The sequence below is a fragment of the Cyclopterus lumpus genome, chromosome 15 (assembly GCF_009769545.1).
Source record: "Cyclopterus lumpus isolate fCycLum1 chromosome 15, fCycLum1.pri, whole genome shotgun sequence".
In the NCBI taxonomy this organism is placed as follows: Eukaryota; Metazoa; Chordata; class Actinopteri; order Perciformes; family Cyclopteridae; genus Cyclopterus; species Cyclopterus lumpus.
This window is the reverse complement of record NC_046980.1, coordinates 10,843,894-10,859,655: the sequence shown is the minus strand read 5'-3', so window position 1 is coordinate 10,859,655 and position 15,762 is coordinate 10,843,894. Positions and strand designations below refer to the sequence as shown.

The following is a 15,762-nucleotide window of genomic DNA, read 5'->3' as shown; positions in this document are numbered from 1 at the left end:
TGATGCATTCAAACATGCTGATTTGTCACATAAACAGCAGCTAACTCATTCTTGTTTATTACTTTTCAGTCCGCATAGCTATTTTTTTTAAACACATAGAGCAGCTCCACAATAATAGACTGCAAACCCTCTCCCACCCTGCACAGATGAACTCTTAATTTCCTATTGTGCCTCTGAGCTTAAGAGAGAAACCATATGTCTGCCTGATGTGTCTTCCCACTACTTTAGTTAATGATAAGCTGCACTTTCAAATAATGATTATTAAAAACGACTAAATTAAAGCTCTCAGAGTGTAGCCATAGTGCTGCCTTATAGAGCCAAATCAAGACAAATTCAACGTACCACTCAGCCCATCCTGTGTGCCGCAATGCTCCCTCTGTGCTGTTGAGAATGCTTTGGGTCACGTGACTGTAGATGAGCGGTTATACAGAATTAGGCCAGAGCTGGGCCTGAGGGAAAATGCCACAGTGACCACTCCAAATGGTGTCTTCAGTGTGCACCGTGTGTGTGTGCTTGTGTGTGTGTGTGTGTGTGTGTGTGTGTGTGTGTGTGTGTGTGTGTAAGTGTATTAGCATTTGTATTAGCGTAGGTGTGTGCAATCTCTTGCACAAGGGACTTTAAGGTTTGCTCAGGTTGTGGCTTCAGAGTGAGAATGCGTGAGCTGGCAGTATTGTGTCGGCAGTGCATTCTTAGGCTGTAGGTTTTATGTAATATTTATGGTTTGTTTTAGCATTCGCGTTTAGTTTGATGCCTAAAGAATAACAAAGAGATGCCGGCGGTGAGTTATTAATCGAGTATTTAGGCCAGATCAATGTTAACTCTGTCTAGGAGTCAGAAGCGAATTAGCTTCTGTCCGAAGTCTGATGGCACTGTATGAGAAAATGCCTTTCAACCAAAAAAAGTCACTTTAGTTTTAAACAACTGCTGCATGAACCAGACTCATTCTAATCATCCTGGACATGAGCCAGGGTTTTACATCATCTTAAAGATCACGTCAGTCCTTGGGATATGCTCGAGACAGACTCAGGAATTAGAAGTCGGATCATCCTCTTGGAGCAATACTTCCTCTCTGGCATGTCTGTACCCAGTCATCCATTATAATGGATCATCATGAGATAAAATGTTTGATGTTAACTGGAAGATGATTAAGCTTCACTCCTCTCTACCTCTGGAGATTTTCCTTATGCAGTAAGCTCTGCTCAGGATCTCACTCGGTGCCCCTATGGGCTCCATGCATACCAATGCATGTACTTCAATGTTTGAATTAGAACATATGGGACTTAACTGTTTACTCTTGTAATGGCCATGTGTGTGTTCTCTTGCTTATCTGTACATTCCCGAAGGTCGCCTATAGTCAGCCAAGCAATAATGCATATTTATGCTTCTCCCGCAGTGGGTTTCATCATTACTCAGTAGCAAAATCCTATCGGCCTATGACCAAGTGAAGAATAGGATGGGCAAACAGCCTATTATTGCTTGCGTGAAGGGAAGCCCCTCTAATGGTTAATCATCACAAGGTAAACATGAAGATGGATTACATGACAGACCAGACAGATCACGACTCATTTATCATCATCTGCCTTTTTTTAAGCAACACAGGGCTATCTATTCCACTCTGTTAAATCAACAGAGCTATGCAGTCTCTTTCTTTGTGGGGAGTCTCTGTCATATGAGGCAAAATCTGTTGGAATATTTGTGTTTGACAGATGCTGCATAATGTATGCAAGCTTGAGTGTACTGTCACATGAAAGCAACTACCAATTTCACCCTATTTTCATCTATATTTGGTTGACAGTGGGTCTTTTACCCCATGGGCCTTAGAGGAGGAATAATTATTGTATTGTATGGTTTTGTATTATTGTTTTACCAAATTCTGTTGGCTAAAACCTGAACATAAACTGTAATTAAAAATGTACTGAATGAAATACTGAAGTCACATGTAGGCAGAATTATCTCTGACGTAAAGCACAACAATGGAATACATGTGATTTTGCAGATATTAAGCATATTGTGACATCGCAAATATGTTTAAACATAAAGATATTTGATAATAATTCATTATAATAATTTAATATCGGCATTTCACACATATTACCTATAATGATATCAAACTAATATACTAACGGTACAAAAAAAACTACATTCCTTTCATGTGAATATGGCTGGGTTTATGGTAGGAAAGAGATGAAAGACTCTTCATCACTCTTCATCAGTATCAGTTCACAACAGTAAACATGTTTTTCTCTCTTTCTATTTGCTCTCCAGTCCAATAGAATCCTGCCAGCACTTCTATGAAGATTTCACGTTACAAATCGATATGGCCTTCAACGTCTTCTTCCTTCTGTATTTTGGCTTGCGGGTAAGTTGGCACCTGCATGCTCACACATGCACACCAGTATATATTTATAATAAGATCCACGTATATACAGACATGCTGTCAAACAGACTGGCACAAACAATATGCTCACAACCATGCGGGCAGGCATTGTTTTACAGGCATTAAAGCTTACAGCATCCTACAACAGTATCTTTCATCCTTCTTATTTTCAACCGACATCCCAGTCTATTTAATCTTTTCATCAGCATTTTTATAGGACAACCAACAATGCTTACAAAACAGACAGACGCCAACGAATTCTCACACATAATGCCTTTCATTTTAACTGACACTGTTGTAACACTCTTGCTAGCATGACTGCCACGCCAGAGCAGCATTCCAGTGGTGCAAATGCAAGCTTTCCGTCCTAAATGAATGAATAAATAAACTCATAAGCTGCTTACACCACCAAACATTTGCATGACTCAGCAAGTGGGGTGAAGCTTTTGTCATTCATTCTAAACAGCGTGTCAGCGATGCTAAAAGGAGACGTAGCATGACGTTTGATTGGTGGAGAGGTAGCGTTTGGTAAAAATTAGAATGCGATTGTCATCTTGATGCCATCTTCTTTTCTTTTTACAGTTTATAGCAGCCAATGATAAGCTGTGGTTCTGGCTGGAGGTCAACTCAGTGGTCGACTTCTTCACTGTTCCTCCCGTGTTTGTTTCTGTTTACTTAAACAGAAGCTGGCTCGGTAAGTCTGCATACCTCTTTCAGCTGTTTCCTTCCATCTCACTTGGACTCTCTCTTTCGTTCTCACTGCGCAGGCCTGATCTTTCCTTGCTTTCTTTCACCGCTTTTCACATTTCTCTTCTCAACGCCTCCGTCTTACCATTCCTTGTTTTACATTTCTTTTTTTCCCCCTCTATCTTCACATGTCACCCCTCCTTTTATCACTCTCTATCTCTCCCTTTGCCTCTCAGTCCCCCTTCTGTCTCCCCATTACTGGCACAGTGTCTCCAAGGCCCTGTTGCTTTGGGCTGCAGTCAACTTTCCCTCATCATTGAAAGTGACAGGGCTGGGTTACTCTGATGTTTCAGGGAACACAGCAGAGTGGATTGGCTAATGGAAGTGAGAGTGACTCAGAAAAGGGCTGTGGCTCACTGTGTGTGTGTGTCATTGGTAATTGCTGCGTTCAGGCGTTGCACCTGGAATACCTCACAGCGGCCCATAACTGCCATCTAATGGTTCATTCACACTCACACAAAAAATGCACATGCAAAAGCATGCGTTCTCCCCATGCACACATGTACACACTTACATGCACACACACTCTTGCATGAGCACACTGGAAAACACCCTAACCTGCATTACATAACGGCCTACTTTCCTCAGTGTATTCAGAGTATTGTGGCCTAAATTACACTGCAGTAAAATGAGTTTATTTGAAGCTGTATTCTTTTTCGAGAACGCTGCCACTTTTAAAACTTATTTTCACAACTATATATTTTCACAACTGTATGCTTCATTTACAACTCAGTTAAATGCTAATCCAATGTTTAGCTGAGCATGACATTGGACCACCAAGGCTGTTATGTCAGAATGTGAGTTATTATATATGTATTATATACTTTGAACTATGAAGCTAGATACTGTTCACATTCATCTCAAAAAGATATCTTACACATTTAGAGACATTTAAAGATCCTGTTTCTTTTCCTCCATTTAAAAAAAAAAAAGTGTCTCATTAGATACAAGGAAAAGCATGTCGAAATATTAAAATTAATGATGGCTGAATTCCAATTAGGTGCCTCAGTTTCAGGGTCCTGCTGGTTCACTGTCATACTGTCATGGTTTACAGGGACACTTGCCGTTGTTAATGCTATTATTAATTTCTGTGCTTTTCCTGTTATGACAAGTCAAAATTTCTGCTGTGAAAAAGGTCTAGCAATAACTTCATTTCTGAGATCTGGAAACTGGATAATATTGCAATATCACTGCTTACAGAATTCCTGGTTCAAATTCGACCTACCATGTTATGTGCAGACGTCTTTTCTGTGCAGTTGTATAATTTGACCAATATTTTGGCTTATTATTTAGGTTTTACTTCAAAGTTAGATTAATATAGATTGGTAAATTAACTGATTGGTAGAGCGGCAGAAATTAATCTGTAACTTTTTAAATGATCCATTAATCAATACCAAATGTTCACTGTTTTTAGCTTATCAAATATAAGGATTTACTGCTTTTCTGTTTTTAATCATTGGAGGTTGAATAACTTTGGGATTACATAGATGGTCAGACAAAAAATTATCTTGGATGCTGAGAACATTTTTCTTTTGACATTTCATGGATTAAATTTAAAATCAATTAATTGTGATAATATTCAGCAGATTAATAAAAATGAGAATAATCAACTTTCAATGTTGGTGTTATACAGTAACAATCTTTTTATACCAGATGGCCAAAACTATGAAAGTAACACGTTGAAATATACCTTAATTATTTGGTTAAGTACATTATATACACTAGACTATCTACTGTCAGAGATTCAGGTATTTGGAAGGTCTGCCTTCTACGATCTTGTTTTTACATGCACGCTAGAATCACTAAATCTAGTAATATGAAAAGTCATATGAAATTGTGAAAGTCTAATCTCTGTGGTGCTAAAGTTTTCTTAAGAGGCTCACTGTGGCATTCACAGTAAACAAGCTGTGTAATGAAATTGATATGGCCTTAAAGTAATCTGGTTTCTGGTATTCATGATGCAAGGTGTCCTCATCTCATCCCCAGAAAGCCATCGGTGTTTGAGCCTTAATGAGGATGATGAAAGACTGTGAAATGATGGTCTGGCTGCTGTCTGACCTTCTGCAGAGATTAATTACCTGTGATCAATACATATCCTGCACTTGGGCTTTATGTAGGAAGCGAAAACACCTTTTATGTCCAATACAGCTGCTGTGTGAGTAATTGTATCAACAGCAACTGAGAGTGTGAATTTATTATTTTTGAGAGATGCTCTATAGATTCCAGAACTATTAATAAGCAAAGGGGAGACTCCCGAGGACTAGTTTTTGCAAGGATTATATATCAGGTTGCATCTCCTACAAACATTAGAGCATGTTTATTTTTGCATTGTTGGACATACAGTATATACTGTGACCACAGAGCATTATAGTAACATAACTCCCACTGGCATGGCTTATGTGTATGTTCTCTGGTGCTGTACTTGTCCATGTGTTTAAGGCTGCATACAGTGTTGCAAAACCTCAGTTATAAAATTAACAGTGTGTGTGTCAGCACTTGGATATGGTGTACCCTAACAGACTGGCGATAGCTCCAGGAATACTAATGGGGTGCTGAAAGTGTCTGTTAATATTCAGGCTCTTCGGAGTTAGGACCAAAATCATGATCAGCTCCTTCTATCCACTATTATTATGGAATCGAGACATACAGTACCAGGTTGTGACAGGAAGATAACCACAATTAGTATTAGTACAATATTCTGAGAGAATGGCAAGATATAATGCACTATTGCTTTTCTTTGGTGACCTTTGCTATTCGCTGATGAATACATTACAGATACACTTCCCCTAAAACTATTTTCCCTATATATCCTCAGGCTTGATAGGGCCATCATTGCTGTCCTAATAAGTAATAGACTAATCCATAGTTAGTGTTACTTTAATTTAGCTACGTGTGTATATAATGTCCTTTTAAAAGGCTTTGTTAGAGGAAGCCAGGGTGGTTGTTAACACCGTGTACTATGCTCCTCATTCCCAGTGGATTAGTTCATCCTTTCTTTCCATTCACTGCTGGGGAATATACACCACAGCCAGTGTAATACATCTTAATTACACTACCTTTTGCTTCACTCTATCAGTTGTGGTCCTGCATGAGAAGACTGTTGGACATCCAGTGAAGTGTTTAATAAAAGGACCACTAATAGGGGTTCTGCCCTGTGCTGTGTTGTAGAGTGTCTGCCCACTCTGCACCAGAGGAAGTATATGCTTTATGGATTTCAAGATATGTTCTCCCTACCTCTGCAAATTGGACATTGATTAAGAGGAGGCGAACAACTCGCGACTAATGTAAGAGGTCATGCAGAGTTCTTCATTGGAAAGGGGAATTAATCTCCTTTAGATACTTGAGAGTTTCACTCAAGAGAGTCTTCGCAGTGTAGGATTAGCGTATGGCGGTTTGAACGATGCTAGTTGCTCATCTAGTTACTAAGCCCCATTTCTCACACCCTGCTAGTTCACTTTACACTTCCCCTCCTTAGTCATTAAAAACACAAGGAAAAGCAAGGCTGGCTGTGATTATTTTTGGAACAGAACAATTTTTCACGATGAATGGCATCATGAGTTTATTGTCAAATTATTTATTGAAATGTATTGTTTTTCTGATTTTGTGGTAGTGACCTAAACGTTGACATGAAGCTGCCCTGGCTTTAAGAGTGTACACTACTCTAGTAGTCTTTAGGCATGGCTTTGATTGTAACCTGCTACTGCCTCCTAGTGGTGCTTTAGTATACTGTTTCATGAACTCTTGTTTTTTCCTGCTGAAAGAGGCTTACTGTTGTAGTGCAGGTTCCTTATATGGCCCTCAGACGCTGGCAGGAAGCCACCATGTACATTCAATGTTTAAGCCTCTTTGCTGCAGCCAGGCTTCTCACTTGTCATGGTATTGCATGTTGCATTATTGCACAGGCAATGAGTTGAGTTATAAGCTTGGAAAACAATGTGTTGCTGGTGTTAAATTTAATATGCACGTGCTGTCTATCCAGCAACAACCAGTGCTACACTGGGTGTGTGTGTGTGTGTGTGTGTGTGTGTGTGTGTGTGTGTGTGTGTGTGTTAGTGCTGCATAGCATTGTATAATCTAATCCATGGCTTTGTTAACTGTCAGTATTATCCAAGATGTACCATCACAGACTGGTGATTGATAAAAGGTCCCAGTAGGCTGCTCTGCTAACATGTGACTTTTGCTCGCAAATCCTCAATGAAGTAACAGTGGGCATAGACCAGAAAACCCTTTTTGAATGAGCATCTGGCTAGCTGACACTTGTGTGTGTGTGTGTGTGTGTCTGTGTGTGCAAGAGGCTTTGGCATGTGTGGGAAAGAGATTTTCTCATGCATAAACACGTGTTTATGGGAGCAGAATTTCATTGACAGTTTTTCAACACATGCACACACAAACTTCAGTTATCAAGCTCCTCTTTTATGGAGCAAGCTTCCACTTTCTGTCTGGGAGGCAGACACAGCCACCTCATTCAAGAATAGACTTAAGACTTTCTTCTTTAATAGTGCTTATAGTTAGGGCTGAATCAGGTTTGCCCTGGTCGAGCCCCTTGATATGCTGCTATAGGCTTATAGGCTGCTTGGGGATGTTTTAGGATACACTGAGCACCTATCTCCTCTTCTCTCTCTCCTTATGGATGAATTTACATCTCTCCATTGCACCTTATTAAGTCTGCTTCCTCCTCGGAGTCGTTGTGACTTCACGTCTCATAGGGTCCATTGGACCTGGAGGTGTCTGATGCCTGATGAGCCGGCCTCCCGCGTTGGCCCTGCTGATGCCCCGCCCCCCCTCCTCTCTACCTCCTTCTGTTTCATGGATTGGAGTTCTATTCATACATTGTCATATTCATGTAATGTGTTTATGTAACTTTGTAATGCTGTTCATTCTGTACACATGACATCTATTGCTTCTGTCCATCCGGGGAGAGGGATCCTCCTATGTTGCTCTCCTGAAGGTTTCTTCCCTTTTTTCCCTGTCAAAGGTTATTTTTGGGGAGTTTTTCCTGATCCGATGTGAGGTCCTGGGACAGGGATGTCGTATGTGTACAGATTGTAAAGCCCTCTGAGGCAAATTTGTAATTTGTGATATTGGGCTATACAAAATAAACTGAATTGAATTGAAATTGAAACTGACACAAACATGTATGGCAATGTTTGTGAGGACATTGTATTGACTAAATACAAATACATGCTTATGATGCCAGATTTCTTTATCTCGCAACAGATATTTATCCCGCAAAGTGTTGAATACATAGCATGCGCACACACACACGCACACACCTACACACACGCGCGCGCACACACGCGCGCGCACACACACACACACACACACACACTAACACAAACACAGATGCTTCACACTGATTGAGAAAAATCTATTTCTGTACACGTCGTAGTGGAGTCATTTTAGTGACAATATTTTGGCAGATTTAACGGGGTATGCTTGAAATGAACATGGTGCATGACATGTTGTCCAATGTTCTGTCTAAAGATAAATAGTTTTTAACAATACTTGAATACGGTGTAAAAAAACTGTCATCACAAAGACACATTTGGACAAATGGGCACACCTTTGGACAGTCTGTCCTCAAAGCCATTAATGGCATTGTGATCGATTTGACACAGAAAAAGTAACCGAATTATAAAGATTCTGTGTGTGTGCTTGTATGAAGTGTGTATGATTGTTTGATTGGTTTGTTGCGGAAAGTTACAAAAATGTAGGTAATACATTAATATTACCTTTTGAATTATTAGGTTTTTATTAAAGAATCTAATCTAAAAGAAGTTTTATTCATATCGGACAAAATCAGATTCTACTGGAGTTGAAATGACCTCAGTCCTGGATTGGCCAATAACTATAACTATCATCAAATTGTTATAGAGTTGTTTGACCTTTTTCATGCAGAAACATTTATAAATCAGGATTACTGTTTTTGTTCTGCACCGTGTTCATTTTATCTTCATCTCTGCTAATCCCTGGCCAGATTCAGAAAAATAAATAAATAGGTACGACACAGCCGTGTGTTGATGGAGACAAAGCTTCAAATGGGTTCAAAGTAAAGCACTCACAGGGGCATGGAAAGGTAAGTCTGTTTGGGTGGTGAGGATTAACACTAACAAAAGTGAAAAAAGAATCCCCTATATTACAGCTGACATTTTGCTCACTGAGACACAGTCCCTGGCAAGGCTGGTATGATTAACCAAACAATCCAATTCTCGCTGTCTCTCTAGGTTTCAAAGTATTTATAGGTGCTTTTATTTACAAGGAATTTGTTTAACTTTTGTGGTGCTACACTGAGGAAGATTAGCTTTTTCTGGAGGTCCTAAATATTTGTTTTTAATTCCTCTCTTGGAAAAGAAGAAAAAAGGATTCCTTGGCCGGGATTGTAAAAAGAATGATTCACCCTAAACTACTCGTATATCGACGTACACACAGTGACGCTAATTTGGAGACCATCCGAGAGACGTGGAGGCGAAAGAAGTCCTGTGGCGACCTTTTTCAGAATGGGAGCAAAAGGAAAGGCAGACAGGACTATATCATTCAGTGGGGTCGTGTTTGCGCATCCACTCCAACTGGGGTAAGGGCGTTATCTGGAAGGGTGCACAACGTTCGTTTAGTACCTTATTTATGCAGATCTTTGTTACTCTATTAGAGTTAGCTGGTCTTGAAAACATGTTTGCTGACAAGCATATGGCCACTAGTAAACTGATTGTAAAGATCGTGTCAATAGGAGCGCATGGGAGCGCATGCAAAGACACAAGTACACACACACACACACACACACAAACACACACACGTTCCATTGGATCAGTCGTGTTATGTAAAAAGACAATGAGGCAGGTGTCGCATTGTTCTCTAATCCCGAAGCGAGCTGCGTTTGGCTGCAAACACTGAGGCTCATATAAAGTAGGCCACACGATGTTCCTCCTAACTTGTTTGAATGCATAAATAATTCCAACGCATCATCCAGAATAAAGTGTCTACTTTTCTTTCCTCATATCCTGGTGTGTTGCAGACTACATTTTGAATCGTATTGCGGTGTGCCGAAATGTGCTTCAGAAAAACAATTGGATTTCTCATGTTGTCTTTCTTCATATCTGCCACTGTTATGTCTCTCTGGTACTCCTTTAAAGATATTTTGGAAAACATCCAACTTACATGATTGTATGTGAATTTAGCATTGCCATCAGTTGTTCTTTATGCACGTATATGCTAATTCCTCTCTTTCTGTGTCTCTGTCTCACAGGCTTAAGATTTCTCAGAGCACTAAGATTGATACAGTTTTCGGAAATTCTTCAGTTTTTGAATATCCTGAAAACAAGGTGAGAATAACGCTTTCCTTATTCATTGACAAGAATCATATCCACATAGAATATTATCTTCACTGTTACTCCAGTAGCTATGGTTAAAGTGAGGCTGGTTTGCATACAGTATGTGGCAGTAATTGCTTAAATCTGTGTTAAACTACATGCATATGTTATGAGGTATCATAACTGTATGTTTAAGGTAATGATGACGTTTTTTTATGGTGCGATATATAAATAACATCTTCTCATTTTATGTAAACATAACACTGTACTTACACTTGAATAATATAACTGTACCGGCACATACACAGGATAAGATAGCAAAGGTTTAGAGAGTGGCCCTCTTTTTAGCATCATCCCCCTTGGAAGTTGGATTCAAGCTTTTATTCCTATTCTGTACCCCATTGGGCTTTTATGGTTTAGTTTTTGTTTATTGATATTCCCATAATCTATTAAAATCCTAGATCAACTTTTCTTGCTGTTGTTTATTGTCAGCCACGACGGCTTCCTATCATTTTCTGTCATTGTGGTCTAACGTCTTTGAGAGTTTTATGGTTCCTCTTTTTCTTCGTGCCAGCAACTCCATCAAGCTAGTGAACCTGTGTTCCATCTTCATAAGCACATGGCTCACAGCAGCTGGATTCATACATTTGGTAAGTGGACAGATGTGAGGACCAGTACGGTTTAGTGATTAAGGAGCCAGTGAGGATGCTAACTGAGGAACTCGCAGGGACAATACAACTGTGACATGCCACACCAACATCAAATTGGAAACAATTATCCGACTTCAGAATGAACTGCAAGAAATGCTTGTAATGCTTCACACTCGTATCAAGTCGGGATGCACTGATCCAACTTGTTTTCTCTCAATACCGATTCCAGTAACTTAACCATGACCTCGTACTGGTCCGATACTAGTGCTCGGTTTTTTCCCCCAAATTGAAAATCTTCTTTTCCTCACTTTTCAGATTTCATTGGAAGTATTGTCTGTGTCCAAATTAACTAAACTCTCTATAATAGACACACAATAGCAAGCAGTAAATATATTTTTCGAGACACTTACTAATCATACTAGTCACATATTAATGTTGCCTTCTCACAGACGGCTTCAACAGTACGTTGTGTGCCATGGACACAAGTTCTCTATAAAGTAAAACGTCTGTTCACAATGACTGAATGACTCATCGTGGAGACACTGAATTCTACAATGACATTGATGAAGAGTGTTTTTATTGTGTACAGGCCAATCTGCATAATAAGGTTAGTATTTGCACTAAATTATGAATAACTGAAGGCAAATAAACACCAATTTATTTATTTATTTATAATGAAGTGTATTTTTTTTTATTTAAGATTTGAATCAACATATCACTTTTGTACGGAAAATAGATACTATTAGTAATATACAAACACAGTTTGGGTCTCCTGGTGACCTAGCAAGGAACCGCGATTTTCCAAGTCCAAATGTGTCTGGAGACTTTTATTGTATGCATCCTTGCTCCCCATTATTGTCATGATCTACTATCAAACTGTTCAATAAAAAAATATTCTTATATATTATATATATTACTTGACAAGTGAGTATAGTATGCATCGTGTATGTGTAGCTCTGCCTAACAACTCAATAAAGCATCAAACAGTTTTACCACTAGATGGTAGTCTTAGCTCAATATATATAATGAACATACTGGATAACTCAACACAGATGAATGCATGAGCACTTGTGGCTGGTTTTAATCAAACTTGATCAAATAGTTTCTCTTTGCTAGCGTTGTCTTTATCAACACACAGCTGTGTTGAACCTATGTTATGAAATGTTTACAGACTTGTGGTGAGAGTCATCTCTAATTGTCCTTCACTCACTCTCCCATCTCCATTATAGGTGGAAAACTCAGGGGATCCTTGGGAAAACTTCCAGAATTCCCAGCCACTTTCCTATTGGGAATGTGTCTACTTGCTGATGGTGACAATGTCTACAGTGGGCTACGGGGATGTCTATGCAAAAACCACCCTGGGGCGCCTGTTTATGGTCTTCTTCATCCTTGGTGGTTTGGTAAAATCAGGCTTTTCTTTCTCCCTTGCTCCCCTTATCCCCTCCTAAATCCTGCCTGTCCCCATCAATAGACTGAACATGATATATAATGAACAATTAATTATTTTGGATACTATATGATATTTTAGCATAGTGCGATTTTTAAAAATATTAGAACTATGTTGCCTGGACCAGTAAATGTTATTTATTTGTCATAGTGAAGTTATATCCTTCTGTTTAGCCTGCTGTATCCTGTCGCCTGTAGTCACAGTACTATGTGCTCCTTCGTCCCCCCCACCCCCTTACGTGTCACCCCTGTATTTGTTTCACAAGAGTGCAAGTTTCTGTCCGATAATGTTGTTACTGTTCTCTTAAAAGCAGTTGCGGTTTCAGGACACCCTTCCTCCTGTGTCTCTTCCCACAATTCCAACAAACACAGGGGCAGGGAGATGAGGCTTAGGCCAGCCTGACTGTTACCATAGCAACAGCACCCTCCCGATCCTTCCTGCGCACCTCCCTTTGATCTAGCGTCCCGATTGGTTGCCACATGCACATTAACTTCAGCACAGACGTGCATGGGTGCATACACACCTGTGGGCACTCGTACACACACTAAAGACCCTGCCGCCTCCAACTTCTCTTACAAAGAAGTGGAGGATTACGCCAAATCGCTGTCACTGTGTTCTGTATTTATTTGGCTAGCTATCACTCTGCACTGATGACCTGCAGCTGTGTGGATGTGTACCTTGTTGTGGCCATGGTGATAGGTTATGTGTTTTCTCTCAGCGCTGAGAGCTCTGGAAGTCTTTAGCCTCGTACCTCAGCCTGCTTCCTATCACCAGCAGTGGCTGAATAATGACTTCAGGCTTGAGATATTTTAAAGCTGGCGATCATATTAAACTCAGATCATTTCACATTATTCCTGCTGATGGATGATAGGTGCACTTTCCAAGTATGAGTTAAGTATGTATTTCCAAGGGCAAGGGCACCGCTTTGTTTCTTAATGTAGATGTTCGTCCAGATGAGCAGTGTCAGTGACTGTTAGTTGGTAAACGTAAACACAACCCTGCACTAGGCTGTGAAACTTTGCAAAATGCATCCAGCTCATTTTCCAGCCCAACAAATGAGTCTTAATGTGTTTTGCAGCTGTGGACCATCAGGTAGGCCTATTCAAATCAACCTGCCAAATCATCTGTGTTTGTTGGACAAAACATGGCACATGGGTTTTTATTCTCCTTTCAAAAGTCTGCTATCCAGAAAGGTATATAGGGTGCTATCACAGACTGACTACTCATCAGCTGAGACAAAATTATTGCCCACTGAACAAACCTGTTCCTAAACTTTTACCTTTTAAAAACGGGGGCTATTTTTTTTTAACAGCAAAAGCAAGATCTTTGGGTATATGAAGATCTTACTCAATTTTCAAAGTGCATCAAGTCTCTTCTGACAATGAGAGTTTTTAAACTTGATTTCAATAGCAACGGAATAATTTCCCCCTCAGAAATCTGGATTCATGCACCAGTTTCCCCACCACCCTGCTGCGGCGTAGTCGTCTCTTTTTTAGTCTCTTTTTCTGTCTCCTATCTTCTCCTTAGGCCATGTTTGCCAGCTACGTCCCTGAAATCATAGAGTTAATAGGAAACCGAAAGAAATATGGTGGTTCCTATAGTGCGGTTAATGGGAGAAAGTAAGTATTCCAGATGGTTCTGCTGTTTTTCTGTGTGCGGTAGAACCCTCTCTGCATGCCTTTTTCTTTTTTCTGTTCCATGCATGTAGGCCATGTTTGCTCGCTACGTGCCAGAAATTGCTGCTCTCATCCTTAATCGGAAGAAATACGGAGGGAGTTATAACTCGACACGAGGCAGAAAGTAAGTTCAAATCCAGACAAGGCGTGGTTGTGTGACTCAAGTGCACCCCCTTGGAGTTCATAGTTACTGGGGGTTAGTTAGATTGACTTTTTTTTTTTTTACAACAGTAAAGTTTCTTCAATACATCAAGTCACACTGCGTGACTGGAGACCTTGGCCATTAGGACACACATGTCCATGCCCTTTTACTTTTTCTTTTACTGTGTCTGTCTCTCTGTGTCTGTCCTCGTCCTCTTCTATATCTTCCTCTATCTGTCCGTCACTCAGTCATTTGTGTGCCGTTCATATTCTTTCTTTGTCCTCCCTGCTGGTTTTAATTTAATTTGGAAAATAGAGCTTTCATGGCTACTACATTTTAGACTTATAATGTACTAACCTGTGGTGCTTCTAAGTAATATATCTGTGCACTTTGTGTGGTCCAATTTCTTCTCTAGTCCCTCATTAATACATTCTTGCCTATAGGGAAACAAATTTGTCATGAAACCCCTGCTATCCACTTTCAATGGATCTTTTTCTTCCCCACAAGAAAATACAAAGATTTAAACATCTGCAAGTGCATTATTATTGGTGGTCTTTTTAAGCATCATCAATTCCAATGACCATTGCAAGATATCATTTATTTTCTTGTCTCATTTTGGTTTTTGTGCATGTTTTTTGGAATTACGTTGCTTTAACTGCAACATTTCCGGCATGTTCTCTATGACCTGCAGTCATGAGGCTTTTTAATGGAGTGCAAACTCCATAAAAAAGTGATCTTCCTGTTGTATGTCAACGCTAGCCCATCGCATCATCAACGCTTGACATGACTCTGGCCCTGATCTTCAGTCCGCTCCCACACCCTGAATGCTGGATGCCTCGCTCCCAGTGGAGGCTCTCAATTGCTTTTGGCTTGCTTTGCCTGCTCGGTTCTTGATGCTCGCCTGGTTCTCGTGTTTGTGTGGTTGCGGAGTTTGTCTCCAAAAGCTCTTGTTATTTATATATATGTGTAATTGGCCTCTCACAGCAGAGGATCCAGTGCACTGTAAAGTATGTGAGGCACTGTGGTTATTTCACCACAGTAATTATTGTCCAGTATTGTTCTTCTCCCCCCCGGTGGCTCAAATCATACTGATATTCAGCACACAGATAGCAAATCCAGATGTGGTGTGTCTAGAACAGGGAGGGTAGACTTATTTTTCCCTCTTCTCTGTTCTTCTCATTCTCTGCTATGGCACTCAACATCTACTACTCTGCCGTCTTCCCTTTCTCACTCTGTTTCTCTTTTCGCATCTTAGTCTTTCACCCACTCTTTTCAGCGGGGTGGATTCTAGCGAGTCAGCAGTAGAACGAAGCATCAGAAAAAAGCTTTTGTTCAATAATGTTTGCCTGTCATTGAGATAAGATTGATGAAATGTTATGTTTGGCCAGTGACCTCAGCCCAGACTCACAGATGTGTGTT

The 15,762-nt window shown here is 40.1% G+C and overlaps 1 protein-coding gene across 4 annotated transcripts in view; it reads left to right on the top strand.

Annotated features, from left to right (window-relative positions):
• Nucleotides 1-15,762, top strand: part of kcnma1a (potassium large conductance calcium-activated channel, subfamily M, alpha member 1a) — a 122,298-nt gene that overhangs the window by 60,700 nt on the left and 45,836 nt on the right. For all 4 annotated transcript variants that reach the window (XM_034551798.1, XM_034551799.1, XM_034551800.1 and 1 more), the window contains exons 4-9: nt 2,266-2,359; nt 2,960-3,071; nt 10,365-10,440; nt 11,003-11,078; nt 12,308-12,478; nt 14,053-14,144. In XM_034551798.1, the coding sequence (XP_034407689.1) occupies nt 2,266-2,359; nt 2,960-3,071; nt 10,365-10,440; nt 11,003-11,078; nt 12,308-12,478; nt 14,053-14,144 (621 nt within the window). The remainder of the gene's footprint in view (nt 1-2,265; nt 2,360-2,959; nt 3,072-10,364; nt 10,441-11,002; nt 11,079-12,307; nt 12,479-14,052; nt 14,145-15,762) is intronic.